This window comes from Paroedura picta, chromosome 1 (genome assembly GCF_049243985.1).
Source record: "Paroedura picta isolate Pp20150507F chromosome 1, Ppicta_v3.0, whole genome shotgun sequence".
Taxonomy (NCBI): domain Eukaryota; kingdom Metazoa; phylum Chordata; class Lepidosauria; order Squamata; family Gekkonidae; genus Paroedura; species Paroedura picta.
This window is the reverse complement of record NC_135369.1, coordinates 175,215,305-175,233,912: the sequence shown is the minus strand read 5'-3', so window position 1 is coordinate 175,233,912 and position 18,608 is coordinate 175,215,305. Positions and strand designations below refer to the sequence as shown.

Here is an 18,608-nt window from a genome sequence, read left to right as displayed (position 1 = left end):
CAACACACATTTCTGATGCATAAGTTGCTGAGATACACACTAATGCAAACTTTTCAACACAGCTATAAATTGTTAGCACAGGGAACTATTTACACTTTTAGGGGGGAGGAAAGAGTAATAATGCGCATAAAGTACATGGTATGTACAGTGAACGTTTGACAGAGTCCAAGCTGAAATTCTGGGAGTTCTTCACTGAAAGGCAATTTCAGAACTGGGGAGCAGCCATCACAAAATACCAACATGGGACAGTGGAGGTAGTGAAGGTGATATTGCAACATGCTCACTGCCACTATGTAATACACCAATTATATGCTCATGCTCAATCGCAACTATTACAAATATTGCCCCCTTCCAATCTTTGATATTGTGGTAAGATTTTCTAAATGGGAGATGTCCATTTCTCCAACAACAGCAAGCTGATCATGCATTGTTTATACTGCGCTCTTGTTTTGTAACACTACAATGAAAGAGCATAACAAATAACAAGGAGAACTACAGGGATATCATTTTATTACAGCTATATGACTGCTCGCTTTAAAAACGGCCATAAAATTTATTGCAGAAGGGTCAGGCGAATTTGAAGGAGCAGCTTTGTGAAAGGAAATCTACTAGTGCATTGTAAACATCAGAAGTAATTAGAATCATCACCAAATCATGTGGGCTAAATGGCATGATTGGAAATTTCCTTTCTGCCAACATAAAGGAAGGCTCTCTTTTGGGCCCCAATACGTCGGTGCCAAGCAAGACTACGTAAGAGTGCAGATCCCTATTCTGTCACAAGAGAGAGAATCTGCACAGGTTTCCTTTTTCTTTCTTTGTTTTTGTTTTACTAGTCAGTCCAAATAGTACGTCAACACCCAGGGGAGCAAATAAAACACAGGGCCAAGAAACGTTATGATTGTTCATGCCCTACTTTTAAAATATGACTTTTTATTAAAGATTTTATAACGTAACGTTAAAAAAAAAACCCAAAAGGAAACAGAAAGGAGAAAGGAAAACGGATCTTACTTTGCTGTACTTTAACATCGTGTTATGTTGGCAACTGACTTCTTCCTATTGTTTAACAAAGGTAAAGAATAAGGTGCTGAATGACCCAACATCACGTCTAAGAAGCCTAATAATACAATAGGACTGATGCCCTTACCATACCTAATGTGTCCCATTTGTTTGGTGGCCAACGGTCAATTACAGTTTCATTTATTTATTTATTTATTTTTGTATTTATATACCACCACGCTCCATGCGGACTTGCGGCGGTTTACAATAAAACAATAAAAACCAGTCCAATCCCCTAAACCTCCTTAAAAGTGTACAATAAACATTAACATTAAAAGATGACGATACAGAGTTCTAACCCCCCCCCCCCAATCAACCTCTCCCACTGTCCAACTGGGGTCAAGAATTCTCTTTCATTGGGAGCAAGAGTCTTGATCTAACTGATGTTAAGGGCTCTGCCGATAGTAACTTTGATACCCTACCATGGCCTCAACCATACGCCTGGCCGAAGAGCTCCGTCTTGCAGGCCCTGCGGAATGCTGAAATCTCCTGCGGGGCCTGTAGCTCTTCAGGGAGCTCATTCCACCAGGCTGGGGCCAGGGCTGAAAAAGCCCTGGCCGAGGCCAGACGCACTCCACGGGGGCCCAGGACAGCCAGCAAATTCATACCTACAGAGCAATGGGGGCATAAGGAGATAGGCGGTCCCGTAGATAAGCAGGGCCCAAGCTGCATATAGCCTTAAAGGTTAAAACCAATGCTACGGGATACATTCCACAATTCTCTACAAACTCCAAAGGTTCAGGTTTTAAGCAGTGTTCCCCAACCCCTGGGTCATGAACCGGTTACGGGCCGTGAAGCCCTCAGTACCAGGCCGCAGCAGGGGGGGAGGGAGGTGCCGGCGCCAGCGGGCGCGCCTCCCTCCCCCCGCGGCGTGGCACTCGCTGTACCAGGAGCACCACACCGCAGGGGGGGAGGTGCGCCCGCACCCACGCCTCCCTCTCCCCCCCCCCAAGTACCCAGGCCTCCCTCTTCCCCCTCCGGTCCCCGGCCCGAAAAAGGTTGGGGACCACTAAGGACTAGCGGAAGTAATCAATGATGGGATTTAGAATGGGCCATAAGCCCCAGAGGAGAAAGAAACTTCACCTACAGTTCTTCAGCTAAAGCTCCACGGACTGAACCAGCAGTGGTCACATGCAGATCACCATTCCTCAACAGATTACACATGGAGCAATTTACACATTAGATAGCATGCAGAGTAAGTAATTTTGCTAGCTGGAATGCTCCCCCATGCTATAACCAGATCTGTTCGCTGCATGCTGTGGTGTGTGTAAAAGTGAAGAGAACTAAACAAAAGTCATGAAAATAGATTTGGCATGGCAACAGAAGGCATTTCTGAAGGGACACGTGCCCCAAAGGAGTTACCGAACACTCAGCGTAGCTATTCAGAATATATTGTGAGCTGCCCTTTGTTCCATTCATAACATTAATTATATATTTGTAAATGCATGCATCAGAACCTTGGGGGTGCACAAATTAACACCCCTACATCGTGTTCACACACTTAAGGATTTACATGGAGCCCTTTGGAATACAAAGAAAGAATAATGCCAGTCTATAGTTCTTTTCCAAGAAAGAGTAGATTCTAAAGTTTTTATTCCAAGAATACAGAGCTCACCATGTTTAGTTCTGCTATTTTGTCAAATTGGGCCCCCGGGGAAGTAAAGAAACTAATTGCCACCACACACTGCCTACCCAACGCTTAATTTACAATTGTCAGAAGACCCGGAGCTTGTCATTTTGTTATATTAGACCGTGTTCTCATCATTCGCAAATCAAGTGATTTCGTGTTCAAAGAAACTCAAGTCAACAGGGTTTGAGTCCAATGGTGCCTTTAAGACCAACAAAGTTGTTGGTCCTAAAGGTGCCATTGGACTCAAAATCTGTTGCGCTGCTTCAGACTAACACAGCTATCCACTTGAATCAAATCGACAGGGCTTTATGTTTCCACGTTGTCATAATTTAACACAGGCAAGAGTAACGTTCCTTTCCCTTCTGAGCATTACATTTTTAGGCCCATCAAGGAAGGGGAATGGGAGATGCTAAGAATTCACATTGTCAACAACTGGGAGGGGGAAAAATCAAAATGATTCAGAAATTTATAAAAAAATCAAAATGGAAACAGGCAACATGCAACTGTGACGTGCGCAAAGAAAAAAAAAGGACTTCAGAAAACAGGTAAAGCAGAATTGCTTACCACTTCCCCAAAGGGAATGTTTTATAGAAAGCCCTCTTAAGGAGGACTTCTGACAAAAAATAACCCAGAAAGGGTCAAATACAGAAAGGGGAAAAGAGCAAAACAAAAACATTCAGGAGACTTTTACAGTTTAAAATTGAACCCAGAGAAAGATTTCTTTTTTTCTTTTCTTTTCTTTTTTTTTTTGCAAACAATGACCACAGAATACGTATAACACATTTACAACAAGAAAGAAGAAAGGCACCTGGAGACATCTGACACTGGGCATGCTCTGCAGGCATCTCAGTGCGCACATGCTCTCTACCAGGTTGGAGCAGCCTAGCCACAAAGACCTTGGCACAGAACACTGCAGGATGACAAAAAGGAAGGAAGAGAAGAAGCGGTTAGAGGCCACAAGTTACTGAACGGCAGGTCACTTATTAGTATGTTAAAAAGTGGATACGGAGTACTTGGGAACCAGTGGGAAGCACCCAAGAGTAGCTACACCCCAGTCTTAACTGCTTAGCAAGATCATCAATCAAGGGCGCAATCCTCAAAGGCAGGGGTAGTCAACCTGCGGTCCTCCAGATGTCCATGGACTACAATTCCCATGAGCCCCTGCCAGCAAATGCTGGCAGGGGCTCGTGGGAACTGTAGTCCATGGACATCTGGAGGACCACAGGTTGACTACCCCTGCTCAAAGGGATGCTACTGCGGATGTGCTAGCCCTTTAAAGCCTCGTGCTGGGCTCCCTTTTAAAGAAAAACAGCCCCAAATGCAGTAGCTTGGTGGATTGCTCTCTAGCTCGCCTACCTTCACTGTGTTCATGAGCTCAGCAAGGGAAATGAGCCCTTGAAACTGCAGCCCGTAATGAAGGCTAATGAGTTGGATGTATGAAAAGTCTTTCGCCGCCACCACCACGCCCCGCAAAAGTTTCAATATGTAGGTTATAGACTCCATCCTGACACTTCTCACTGCCGCTGTAAAATTACACGGAACGCGGCAGCAAATTGTTTTTACGGCTGCTCAACACAAAGCCAATTAGCTTCTCTGCAGCTGATTCTAGGGATGCATTCCAGGTTTCATGCGCTTCCCCAGCAATGAAGCCAGCCTGAAGACGGCAAAGTTTTTATGAACAGCCTGTTATATAAAGCTTCTGCTGTTAAGGGCAGAAAGCACACCCGTTATGAGAACCCTGCTTAATTTTGAGGAAATATTATTAATAGAGGTTCATCTACGACAGACACTGAGAGAGCCAGAGGGGTTAAAATGTGTAAGGTGCAAACGGTAAATGAGAAAAATAAGTGTAACAAAATCAAGAGGATGTACTTGACTGGCCATATAAACTTTTCCCCAGGCAGCATCCCCATTAATGGGTAGCGACAGGAAAACCAAGGTCTTTGGCAAGAGTTCTGCCATCTCTCACCACGCTAAACAAAGACGAGTTCAGGATATATTAATTATCCACCAAATTCGGGCATTAAAGCTTCAAGATGGATCCCCAGATCTGCCTGAGCAATTTAGAAACTCATTTCAAAGTTTATTCAGCAATTCGATATCAAGCAATAAACTTCTCATTTACTATTAGCAGCTTTCACTCAGGCTACCCTTCAATTGAGCTGCTGAAACAGAAGCAGACATAAAAGTTAAAAGGGCCACAATTCAGAGAGTGACTTGAAGTGTCCCCGAAACAACTGCACATGCCTTATGGGACCCCCCCCCCCCGGCCAATGCAGGGAAGCTGGTTTTTGAACTCCCCCAAGTTTCAAATGCGGTTTGCTTTGCTGGGAGTGAAAAAGATTACAATGAGAAACACAAGTCTCATTTTGCTGCAGCCAAAGAAGAAGAGTTGGTTCTTATATGCTGCTTTTTTCTACCCGAAGGAGTCTCAAAGCGGCTTACATTCGCCTTCCCTTCCTCTCCCCACAACAGGCACCCTGTGAGGGCGGTGAGGCTGAGGGAGCCCTGATATTACTGAAGAATAGTTGGTTTTTATATGCCGCTTTTCTCTACTCAAAGGAGTCTCAAAGTGACTTACATTTGCCTTCCCTTCCTCTCCCCACAACAGATACCCTGTGAGGGAGGTGAGGCTGAGAGAGCCCTGATATCACTGCTCAGTCAGAACAGTTTTATCAGTGCTGTGGCAAGCCAAAGGTCACCCACCCAGCTGGCTGCATGTGGAGAGAATCAAACCCGGCTCGCCAGATTAGAAGTCCGCATTCCTAACCACTACACCAAGCTGGCTCCATGGTGCCCACACATCTGACAGCAGAACACAAACTCTTTCTGACAGTTTTCTTTTCAGCAACACACCCTCCCTGGCTCCCCACAATCACTATACCACATTTTAGATCATTCCAAGTTTAAATGGCAGGTTGAAGATACAACAAAGAGTTTTTGAGGGAAATGTTACAGGACAACAGAATGTTAGGGCTTCTATTTTTGTACTAAAGCAAAAGTAAAGATCTGGCACGGGTGGTGAACTCAAGCCTCTGAATCACTTCCAGGATAATGCTGAAAGGATAAAAAGACAACTATCATGCTACTCAGACTGCACATATGGACGCATGGAAGGTTGTCAGATGCTCAGCCATGTGGGTTTCTAAAACGCTATCTCTATATAAATAATTTCCCAGAGACATTTTGTGGTTGTTGTTAGGTGCGAAGTCATGTCCGACCCATCGCGACCCCATGGACAATGATCCTCCAGGCCTTCCTGTCCTCTACCATTCCCCGGAGTCCATTTAAATTGGCACCAACTGCTTCAGTGACTCCATCCAGCCACCTCATTCTCTGTCGTCCCCTTCTTCTTTTGCCCTCCATCCCTCCCAGCATTAGGCTCTTCTCCAGAGAGTCCTTCCTTCTCATGAGGTGGCCAAAGTATTTGAGTTTCAAGAGACATTTATCAAGCTCAATGAAATGTTTTTGTTTTAAAAATCGGTCCAGTAACTTGCGAAGCACCTGCTTTGCATGTGGAAGGTCCCTAGTTCAATCCCTGGCATCTCCCTCCAACTAAACAGAAAAAGGCTTGTGCGTGGCATTCTGAAGAGCCAGCTCAGGCAACACTGGGCTAAAGGAACCAGGAATCTGAACCACTAAGAGCCAGAATGATACAGAGTCCTGGAACCACATACGCGAGACCCAAGTTCAATCACACACTCTCAGCTAGACATACATCACAGGGCTGTTGTGAGGATAAACGACAGGAAAGGAGAATTATCTAAGATGCTTCGGATCCCCATAAATGATGTTATTTACATATTTATACGTCCACTTTCCATAAAAGCTTCCAAAAGGTCTGCAGCACTTTCATACTTAAGGCATCCCTCTCCAAATTATAATATTCTTCACCACCAAACATGGTGATTTATCTACCGGCACACTTACGCTGTTAAAAAAGTAAATTCCTGAATTAAATATTCAGCCACATCACTTTACATTCCCAAGTAACACTCATCTTGACAGCTGCCATTTATCGGGGATCCAAAGCAGAAGTCGCTTTGGGATCAAAACTCAGTTCTGAATTTGCTCTCAAAAAAAAAGAAGAAAAAAAAGATAATTTCCAAAAAATTCTGTGGCTTAAACATGTTCCTCCAAGAAGAGCTCTACCTCAGTCACCCCTCTTTTAATTGCTTATTTTAAACATGCTTTGCATAGATGACTCTGAAAGAGTTCAAAAGGTTATCTAAATAAAAACAAAATTTTGTTAACCAGATTCTCCTCCTTTCCCTGTTAATCCAGTTTACAGTGAGCCGCACAAACGGCGAATGTACAATGTCCCAAGGCGATCGAAACCAAATTCTGGGAAGGAAAGAAACGCACACACATCCTGCTGCCACCAGCCATCTGACCAGGGAGGAAATTCCTTCCCGGATCAGAAGATGCCAATCGGCTAGTCACTGGGTATAAACAAATGGCTCCCACTCAATTCCTTGGCAAATAAGTATGCACTTATTCTATATGGTGCACTATTATGGTGCTTCATAGTGGCACCATAAAGGTAAAGGTATCCCCTGTGCAAACACTGAGTCATGTCTGACCTTGGGGTGACGCCCTCCAGCGTTTTCATGGCAGACTCAATACGGGGTGGTTTGCCAGTGCCTTTCCCAGTCATTACCGTTTACCCCCCAGAAGCAAGCTGGGTTCTCATTTTACCGACCTCGGAAGGATGGAAGGCTGAGTCAACCTTGAGCCGGCGGCTGGGATCGAACTCCCACCCTCATGGGCAAAGCTTCAGACTGCATTTCTGCTGCCTTACCACTCTGCGCCACAAGAGGCTCTGAGTGGCACCATAAACAACTTCAAAGACCTTCGCTCACAATGGTTTCATTCCTTTTGGAACGGAATGAAAAACCATCCGGATCACCGTTTGGTGAACCGGAGGCAAAGAGCTTGAATCTGAATACTAAAGGAGACTAGAGCAAATCAGTAGAGAAACACACTGAGCCCAGGGACATCAAGTATTACTTCCCCATGAGACTCTGAAGAGACGCGGGAGCGTTCTGAATGGCAACGTAAAAGATCTCGCTCAAGGAATTCACAGCGCAATTCTATAAGAATTGACGCAAGTTGAAAACCAGATTTCAACAGGCTCACACTTACCCAGGGCTGCCCTGTACATTACCACCGCATCCAAATCAATCAATGCATATACATTTTCTAACACATTAATTTAATGATGATATTGTGCCGCCCTGTACTTTAACCAGGGAGCTCTTCCCTAGATAATCTCATTCCCGCTTCCCTTCCGGGCCTTGTAGATTGCAACTCTTCCCTGACCGGGTTTCGTTTTGGGTAATGTGGCTGGTGCATTCAGGCGAGCACACAAAGCAATACTGGAGCGATCTTCGCAGACCATTTTAAAATCTTAACTCAGCACGCTCAACAAATGGCTGAACGGCCATACCGAGGTAAGTCAAGCCATTAGTTCATCTAATCCAGTAGCAACTACTCTGGTCTGGCAGTGGCTCTCGAGGTGACACCCAGGATTCAACTTAGCTAGTAGAAACTGAACACCCAGAACCTCTCACAAGCAGAGTATGTGCTGTACCACTGACCTATGGGCATCTCACAAAATGAACTCATGAGACCAAGATGTTACAAAGTCAGAAAATCATACTGCCTCTTAGTACAGCTAATGAACCACTTGCAACCTCTTTTGAGAGACAATTGGAGGTTTTTTTCATGCTCAGGCATGTTCATAACGTAAAAGCAAGCTAGTAACAAAGCCAGCACTTTGTTGTAGATCTATAAATACACGCCTGCTTGGGCATTCTCCCTTATGTATTCTGTGTAAGAGAAAAGCCACATTCAAAGAACAGATCTACTGGCCTGGTCACTTCTCCTGGGAATAACAGAAACAGAGAACTGAGTGGATTGGTCAGGAATCACCCCTGGACCAATCCAGTGGATGAGCGACAGAGTCTTGAGTGTCCTGCACAGTACAGAGGGTTGGGCTAGATGACCCAGGAGGTCCCTTCCAACTGTATTCTATGATTCTAAAAGTAGGAAAACTGGACAACTGTGTGTACAACTGAAAGCAAAAGGCTCATTAGCTACATGCTAGTATTCCCCCGTCAAATTATACTTTGACTAGTAATGGAAAGATTACCAACCACCTAGGTTTCAAGCAGTCCCTGGGAGAAAATCACCTTGTGCACAAGACAGAAAAAAAAACTGGATAGACCGCTGTTAACACAGTCTTTTTAATTTGTTGTGCTAGGGCGGAAAGGAAAATGGCTCCCCTTAAAACAATTCAGATTTAGCAGCTTACACAATAATGCAATACAACTAATTTCCCAGTATATTTGTCACGGCACTTGACGATAAAAGTTAAGTGTCTCAGCGGGAAAATGGTTTCTGGAGCTTTAACCTTCAGAAGGTGTCTGAGGATGTTGTCACAGCAGAGATCCCCCGACCTTTTTGATCCGAGAATTCTGACACAGGGTGGGGGAGCAATCCCAAAATGGCTGAAGGAGCTGACCACAAGACTGCAGGAAGTGAAGCCATGTTCAACAGGAACTGCTCCAAATTTTAGGCAGAGGCTCTGTTTAACAGAATGCCTTTTAAAATGAGTGTGTCGGGTTTTTTTGCACTCACACAGCTGACCGTCACACAATGAAGATCCCTGAGCTGTGGTGACAAGTGGTGCTGAAGCAACTTCTAAAAATCTGAACAACCAATCAGAAGGCTTGCTGGGAAAGGACCCCACTGGACTCCACCAACTCTCTGAAGACTCTAGCCAGGCCCCAGGAAAGGAGATGGTGGACATCAAGGCATCTGGTGGTGCTACGCTGGGGACCCCATACCAGAGAACAACTGACTGCATTATAAAGCCCTAGCAGATAAACCAAGAATCACCATCTAAAAATGACACCAACAAAGACTTATTTAAACTATACTATGGCATGGAACTAATTTTAAAGTCTGAGCATAGATTTATATAATATCCAAGTACCCATGAGTTTGAACAGCTGCACCGGGGACCTCAACCCTGGGCACAGTTTGGTCAATCCCCAGCAGCCTCCACAATGACATTTCCTGACATGAACCACTAGAATCATAGAATCATAGAGTTGGAAGGGACCTCCTGGGTCATCTAGTCCAACTCCCTGCACTATGCAGGACACTCACAATCCTATCGCTCATCCACTGTAACCTGCCACCCCCTTGAGCCTTCACAGAATCAGCCTCTCTGTCAGATGGCTATCTAGCCTCTGTTTAAAAATGTCCAGAGATGGAGAACCCACCACCTCCCAAGGAAGCCTGTTCCACTGAGAAACCGCTCTGTCAGGAACTTCTTCTGGATGTTTAGACGGAATTTCTTTTGAATTAATTTCATCCCACTGGTTCTGGTCTGTCCCTCCGGGGCAAGAGAGAACAACTCTGCTCCTTCCTCTACATTAGCGATCCCGAACCTGTGGGCCACGGACCACATATGGTCCTTCGACTAATTGGAGGTGGGCCCCGAAGGACGCCTTCTCCCCCCCCCAGCCCTTTACACTTCATTGTTGTGGCGTATCTGTATCTTATTTTGAAGGGATGTTTAAACATTACCATAGCGATCAGAGAGCACTAGGGCAGTGGTTGAGAGTAGAGGAGTAAACTAACCCCCCACATACCGGGCCTCAGTAAAAGGCGTTGAGTGGTCCCCAGTGATAAAAAGGTTGGGGACCACTGCTCTACATGGCAGCCTTTTAAATACTTGAAGATGGGTATCAGATCCCCTCTCAATCGTCTCCTCTCCAGGCTAAAAGGGAGCAGGGTCATGGGCCATGATCCCCTTATGCTCACACAAACAGCCTGGGCTGCTCCAGAGAAACTCTTGGCTCCCACCACCAAACAGTACTTTTGAATCCAACCACTCCTTCCACCCCCCACCTCTTGCCTTGGGAGAGTTTGCCATGCGGAATCACGGCCTACTTGAGGAGACAAGCCTGAGATTCTAGATCTTCTTTTCACTTATTGCCCGCAGCAGAGGATTGCCTCTGCAACAGATTCAAGAGAAGTGCAGTAAGTGAGAAGGGGCCGCTCCCCCTTGGAAATGTGGACAGAGATTCATGGGAACTTCAGACGGCGGCTCCCCATGGACTACAACTACCATGGCCATGCTGGCAGGGGCTCATGGTCATTGCAGTCCCACAGACATCTGGAGTGAGACAGTTTGGTCATCCCTGTTGCATTGGGAAGCCCTGTACTCCCTACTCACCAAGCAGCAAACCTAACTATAAATAAGTTAGAAAAATGCTTCTGTGGGCGTATAACTCAGGCAAATATGTTGCCCTTTCTGCATGCGGTTCATAGAACATAGGGTCAAATGTGCATTCGGTCCGAGAAGAGGGCAATCCCTGATATTTCACCTGGACCCTGGTACTCTAACAAATTTCCACCACTGTCTTACGGGCTGCCCTTTTACTTTTAAAGCAGTGGTTCTCTACCTTCCTAATGCCGCGACCCTTTAATACAGTTCCTCATGTTGTGGTGACTCCCAACCATAAAATTATGCAAGTGTCCTTTCACAGAAATTAAACCGAAACTGAACCATGGCATGAAGATCCATCGTTCATGATTGTAAAGAAATTGGTGTCCCCCCCCCCCCTTCAGGGTTTTCTCAGTTCTGTTTGGGCTCTTGTCCCACATGCCAATCTCGCTCTTTTCTGCTGCTCCAGACAAACGCTTTCTCTCAATCTACCCCGCAAGGCTGTTGTGTGGATGGTGCCCCCCTGGCCAAGCTGCTCCCCCTGTGAAAGGGTCGTTTGACCCCCAAAGGGGTCCTGACCCCCAGGATGAGAACCACTGTTTTAAAGGTAGTAGACATTTGTGTACAGTACTACGCTTAAGTGCAAATGTGCCACACAATTGGGAAGGTTTTACTACTAAATGATGCCATCTTTATTGGGAAGCCTAATCAAATAAAAGGGAGATTATTTCAATTATGCACCGAGAGCACCACTGCCAGCACTCCCCCCCCTCCTCCCCCAAAGCCATCAAAAACCATCAAGAAAAAAAGTCAAGCTATCTATGAACACCAGCAATGCTTTATTTCATGTGGCTACATACGTTTCTGGATCAAAGACAGCCCAAGAAGAGCCACTCTGGTCTAGAGGCTAGCAAAAAAATAAACAAAACAATGCATTGGAAGACAAGCATTGCCAGCAGTACCAAAACAGCTGGCTATAGATGATAAGCATGTTCCCTTTTGTGCTGCACAGCAGAGAGTGCGTTTTCGGTCACATTTTCATATATTGAAATGCCACAGGAGAGCCAAAGGTTGTTACGGCACTTAGGGACATTGTTTTCTAGCCATGAAGGATAATTTTGTTCTTCAAAGCAAGGCTGGCATTTTGTGAATGAGAACATTTAGGACTTGAGTGGAGGAAAACTGTAGTAAATAAAGGAACAGCACAGAACTATCTTAAGTTTCTTTCCTTTGTCTCCCGCCCAGCAACGCTCAATGCACCGAGCAGGATAAGTTTCCTTTGTAGGGTATTTTACTGTTAAATGACTAGTCATTTTCAATCTTAGACGCTATACTGTTGGATTCCATCTGTTTTCCACCAGGAGAAAGCGATCAATTGGCTTTCTCTTCTCGCAGCGATGTTCTGAGACTTCTGAAACTAGATGCTGCGGTTGTAGAAATCTCAAATAAAGACATGGAGAAGCCGGGGGAAGGTGGGGGTGGGAGAGGCTGCAAGAAACAGGGAAATGGTGTGTATTCACCCCTCACTTCTCTCTCAGAACAATCTCAGAATACAACCCATCTGAGTATATATATTTTTTAACCTTCTCTTGTACCTGTGACTTCATCGATCTGCTCATAGTTGTCAGATTTCTTCAGTTGTCCGGAAAACACTGACTTAGTGCAAAAGATAGGTCTATTCTAAAGCAAGAACGTGAACTCAACATATGCTTTGTTGGAACTGGTGTTCAGGGAATTGAACACAACATATAACCCTCTCAGTCCCACTCTCACCCATGAGAACCCAAGTAATGTGGGAAGCTTCAAAAGAAAACAAGCCAGGCAGATGGCAGGAATCCCAAGGACTCAGGGTTCCATACAAGGCAGACGGAGGCTCCGGGGTCCCAGGTGAAGCTTCTTGGCAGATGAACTGTCAGGGGTTGGGGCTGCCACTGTGAGCCACTGACGCCTCTGGTTTATGAGCCTTGACCGGTCCAGAGCAAGCTTGGCGAGCACAAACTCGAAGCGCCTTGGCTGGGGAGTCTTCTGCTGGCCAGGTATCTTCTCCCCTGGCCAGCACACATACAACCAGTTGGTTCGAATCTCAAACAGGCACACCAACGTGTGCAAAGAATCCAAACGAGGGGAGAACACACGTGCCCAAATGGTAGCCTCTCTCTTCAATGCCCTGGACCAGGACAGTATGCTCATACCTGCCAGGTGCCCCCAGAGTCCAGTCCTAGCAACGAAGCTCAGTCTTTGGGCCAAGGAGAACGAAGCACCAAGGATTGCACAGAGGAGCCCCCTCCTCTCTGGGCAAAGGCAACTTGAGCAGTGGAGGAGATGCCTATTGGAAGTTCCAACTTGGCATTGTTGGAAGCAAAGAGGGGAGGTCGGTCCACTCACCAGTGACACAGTGACTGGGCCCAAAGTGCAGCCTGCAAGCATCCCATCCAGGGCCTCGCACTCCTCCATAGGACTAGTGGACCTCCCAAGCTCTCCCAGATCGGGGCCACCACCCTCAAGTCATTTTGTGCAGGAAACTTCTGCCCCAGTTGGGGCACCTGTTTCGAGGGTGGGGGAAGCATCCCCCTTCTGCCCAGTCTCTGAGATGGAAGTTGGAGCTTCCTCTACACCAGTGATCTCCAACTGCACTGCCCCATGGGGATCACCATCCTCAAGTGGGGGCCTTGACTCAAGAACTGGAAAGCCCCCCCCCCCTGGCTAAGTCCCTGGGGTGGCTGAGTAGGCTTCTTGTGCACTGGCTCCTGGCATTGAGAAGAAGCCACTTACCGATCCCCCTTCCATGTGGCACAGCTTGTTGAAGCCACTAGCAGGAGCTTCCCCCTCGCAGGATGCAGCTGGTTGTGCAGAGGGAGGGTCTTCTGGGTGCTTCAGTTTGTCCTGCTTGGGGGTGGGGATGGAAAAAAGGCTAGACCACTCACTGGTTCCTTGCCAGTTGGGATCACCAGGCAGTTTCTGACTTTCCCTCCTTGAGTTTTCCTCTCATAGTGGTGGGCAGTTACTCCGGACCATCTAGGGCAGTTACTCCGGACCACTAGGACCATCTCACCCATGCAGACCATGGTGGCAGGATGATGACCCTTGAGGGCGTACTGGGAGACTGATTCCGACCCCTGGTGTGAGCAGCTCTGCCTTGCCTGCATCAGCACCGATAGCATGCCCATTAGTGCGTGTATCTGGGCACAGAACTCAACTCGTGCCTCTGCCATCTCCTGTCACATGGCCACTGCGGTCTCCCAATCTAGGCCGAAATGGTCCCGTTCCGCTGGTTCTGTCCAGACATCTGGGTCCAGGTTGGCGGTTATGGACATCCTGGCTTCCCCAAGGCCAGCCACGTCCCTTTCCATCGTAGCTGGGGCACCCCGTCACTTTGCATGCTTCCCGCACTTCCTGTTCCGGGTGCCGACAATGCAGGTGGGTGTGTAGTGAGCCTTCACGCTTGCTTTGGCGTCCTGAGAACAGGCATCTGTTGTGCTGTCCTCGAGATAGATTTTGGAACCCGAGTCGCCTTCAGTAGACACGTTGGTCGAATGGGGGACATGGATCCAGAAAAGTGAGTTCCGACAAAATGACAGGTTTCGTCAGTTGACGAAACTTACCTTTTGCCCCAAGTCTTTGACTTGGGGCAAAAGGTAAGTTTATTCTAAAGCAAGAATGTGAACTCAACATATACTTTGTTGGGACTGCGGTTCAGGGAATTGAACACAACATATAACCCTCTCGTTCCCACTCCCACCCATGAGAACCCAAGTAACACGGGAAACTTCAAAGGAAAACAAACGAGGCAGATGGCAGGAATCCCAAGGATGCAGTCCAAAGGGCAGGGAAGATGGATGTGGGGGTGGGGGGAGGTGCGATTCGGGAAAGGAAAGGAGTAATAAAGGTTCTGGAGTTGATCTACACATCCAACAGTCGTAAACCAAATAGCATAGGCATGCGGATGGAAAAGAAAATACATTTCAAATGGTTTGTGGCAGTGTCCAGACTCGGGAATCTCCAGGCGATAACTGGAGATTTTAAAGCTCATACAGTTCAATGCATCAATAAATCCCAACAAGATTTACAACACAAAAACAGTTCTCCACAGGAAGGCAATTAACACATCAGTTACTCTTCAAAGACCCCATAGTGGTAACTATACGCAGAATAAGGTGAGGGGCTGGAGTGGAAAGATACACATTGGAATCACAACAATTTGACAGAACCAAAGTGATTCTGACAATAGTGAGGGGAAGGGAAGCATTTCCCCCTTAATTACTTGAGTTCCAGGCCTATCCTGGACAAACCATAAATCTATATTCTGTTGCAGTTTTGTGCAATTTGATTGATTTACCTTTTGGGATAGAGCTTTCTATCAAAGATGAGCAAACTCCACGTGTCTCAAGTGACAACAGAATTGCAAATCACAAACAGGGAACACTAAGCACGCATCCTTCAGTGTTCAAGAGTTCTGAATTAGGTCACAATACAAAACAAGATTCTGCACAGCTTAGAATGGAATATTGGTTCCTTCTACTTGAGAATGGGAGAGGCAGGCACATCCTGTTACAATTAGAGTACTCTCTTCCCATTACCCCTTGAACAAAGACTTGTACACACAATGTCTTCCCCTTCCAGCTCAGCCGCACTATTTTGTCTTACTAGGAATCTTCGCTATTACACTGAAGTGTTATCCTATTTCGTAAGACTTTTTCACTAAGACTTAAGAATGTCATCATACTTTTAATCTACCTTTGGTCCCGGTGAGAAGGATAGGGTATAATTGGAAAATAATCACCAAAATCCTCACGGATAGGCTGTTTTTCCCATATCTGATTAGGGGTTGCCCCCTCCTTCAGCTGGAAGACTTCTGCAGTGGTCCAGTGACCCTGCTCATGTGCCAACAGAACAAGCTGACTCCATTTAATAAATAAGGGGGAGGGGAGATCCCGTGACTTAGCAATGACAATAAAGACTTCAGGAACAAAACACTGATCTTTGAATGTCTGTCTCATTCTCAAACAGAATGTTTATGGTAGATTCAATACAGCACCATAATGTATGAGTTAATTTAATGCTCACCATAATTTTCTACTGTTTTATTTTGCTTGTTATCACTCTTATTATTGTTACAAGCTACGTTATCTGCATCGTATCTGTTTTATGTGAACTGCCCTGAGCCTTTGGGGAAGGCTGTATATAAATATATAATAAATAAATATGTTGAGTGACAGTTACCTCGGATTCTGATATCTCCTGCTGCACTTTATTTATTTATTTTATTTATTTAGATTTCTATACCGCCCATTTCTTTGCAGCTCTAGGCGGTTCAGTCTCCCTGAATGTTCAAAGTAAAATTATATATTCCACCCTCAGAGGTATTTCTCATAAGAACTGCTGTTTCACTCTGAAGCCTCCTGGACACTCTCCACCCCCCAGACTGACATGAGTTTTTTGCTGACATTGAGATGATTAGTCTTGTTCCACAAGTGCTGTAAGGCCAAGAGAATAGCCCTGAGCTCTAGAGTTGAAACTCTGGATGCCTTCCATCCAAGTCCAATTCCCTTGGATGTGAGTCATCACCTGCGCAGGTTATACTTTGAACAAGCGATGCTTGACAGCTCGCTATTTGATATCCCGTGACAGGTGTTGACCTATCTTCAGCCATATCTTGACTGCAGTAAGCTTCTGAGGAATGAGGTAGGACGGAAAATCGCCCCATGTCATATTGGACATGGTTATTTGACATCTTTTCCTAGCATTATTTAAATCTGAATACGATTTCTTTTTCAGAACAATAGTTACTATTTAACATGTGAGGTGGTGCCCAGGACACTATGGCATGATCACAAATATGCAGCCTTACACTTGACCAGAAATGTATCTTCTGTCCTGGATGAACAGATCAGTTTCATTGCTTCAGTTTGCTCCTGGGCTCTGTTCCGTTGGAGAAAAAGCTTCCTCCAGATTGAATCTGCAATGGCTCCCAGATGGTAAACAACCTGAGATGCAGTACGATGGCTCTTTGTATAGTTTATGAGAAAATAATGCTTGCAGAAGCACTGTAGGATGTCTTCCAGATTCCTTGATGGCCCTTCGCTTGTTGGAAGTCCTGTTTAAGAATTCATCAGGAAGGCAGATGGCTGCCCTCCATCCTTAAGCATGACATTACAGAGGGAAGGTATAGGAGAGTCTTGTGGTGTATTTTGAGCAGAACGCAGTCAAAGGTAATCTCAGAGAGCTTGCTTCTAAGGAAAGGGCAGGACACTGCACTGGATTTAGATACCCGTGTCTCCATAATAACAGTTGAAGCCACAGTGTTAGGATAGGCAAGATCTGTACTGTGCATGATTCAAAAGCATATAAAGAATGTCCTACAGGGGGCACTGGAGGAGATGTGCATTTAGCATACTTAGATTAGGAACTTCCTGATATTTTTAAATGCTCTCCTATGTTTCCTCTGTCTTTACAAAGTCATTTCTCGTCTAAACGCATTGGAAAACAAAGGCAGTAAAATAGACATCATTTGTATTTGTAGCCACAGTAGTAGCAAGTGTCTTAGTAGCCTTACAAAAATTTACTGTAATAAAATAACGTTCAAAACGAAAGAACAAACCGATAAAATTTAACATTATCTCGGCTCCCTCTATATGGATACCTCCCCTCCCCCCTCGAAAGCTGAGATGCTCTTAAATGCATGGTCGATACAGCTGGCATGACTGCTTAAAGTTTTTAAGTATTATAGTAAGATAGCTCTTTAGCCACAAGTATCTCCATAACAGCACAGTTAAAATCAAAGTATATGATTTTATGTAATAACTAGTATCAAAGCCCATTTTAAAATTGGGCTTTGAAAGGGGTGGCAGAGAGGCTCCAAACTCCCCCCAACCCACCCACCCCGGCTCCCTCCCAGCAGGAGCATACCTGTGGGCTGCAAAGCCCTGTGCTGCCTCTCTCCACATGGGCGACAATAGAGGCCACAGCCACCAGGCTTCTAGCAGGCAAGGAGGGAGGGTGGGAGCTGGAGGGGGAGGGCCAATCAGGGTGGACTTGGATGGACAGAGCCCTGGATAGCCTCCTCCCAGGAGGCTGCTTCCCAAATATATAAGGCAGCAAAATACTGTTAAGGATGTTGGAAGCTGCCCCAAGCCAGCATGCCAGGAAGGGCGGGGTAGAAAAAACGGAGGGAAGGAAGGAAGGAAGGAAGGAAGGAAGGAAGGAAGGAAGGAAGGAAGGAAGGAAGGAAGGAAGGAAGGAAGGAAGGAAGGAAGGAAGGAAGGAAGGAAGGAAGGAAGGAAGGAAGGATTTGATTCTTTTAAGCAGTGGTCCCTAACCTTTTTATCACCAGGGACCACTCAACGCATTTTACTGAGGCCCGGGGGGGGGGTACTTCTCTACTCTCAACCACTGCCCTAAAACTCTGATCGCTATGGTAATGTTTAAACATCCCTTCAAAATAAGATACAGACATGCCACAACAATGAACATAAGGACCATTTTATTTTCATGGAAATTTTAACTTATGACAATGACAAATCAATGGGAACCCTGACCTTGTTTCTCTGCAACGAGAATGACACCCAAAGTGTGCTGTAAAGGGCCAGGGGGGATGAAGTAAAGGGCCGGAGGGGGGGAGGAGAGAAGGCGTCCTTCGGGGCCCACCTCCAATTAGTTGACGGACTACATGTGGTCCGCAGC

The 18,608-nt window shown here is 45.9% G+C and overlaps 1 protein-coding gene across 6 annotated transcripts in view; it reads right to left on the bottom strand.

Moving 5' to 3' along the window:
• FBXW11 (F-box and WD repeat domain containing 11) overlaps nucleotides 1–18,608 on the bottom strand; it is a 115,399-nt gene that overhangs the window by 66,633 nt on the left and 30,158 nt on the right. For 2 of the 6 annotated variants that reach the window (XM_077312819.1, XM_077312825.1), the window contains one exon: nucleotides 3,495–3,596. The exons of 3 other annotated variants lie outside the window; for them this stretch is intronic. In XM_077312819.1, the coding sequence (XP_077168934.1) occupies nucleotides 3,495–3,596 (102 nt within the window). Of the gene's footprint in view, nucleotides 1–1,008; nucleotides 1,054–3,494; nucleotides 3,597–18,608 lie in introns of all 6 variants that reach the window. One more of the 6 variants, XM_077312814.1, reaches the window with a different exon arrangement.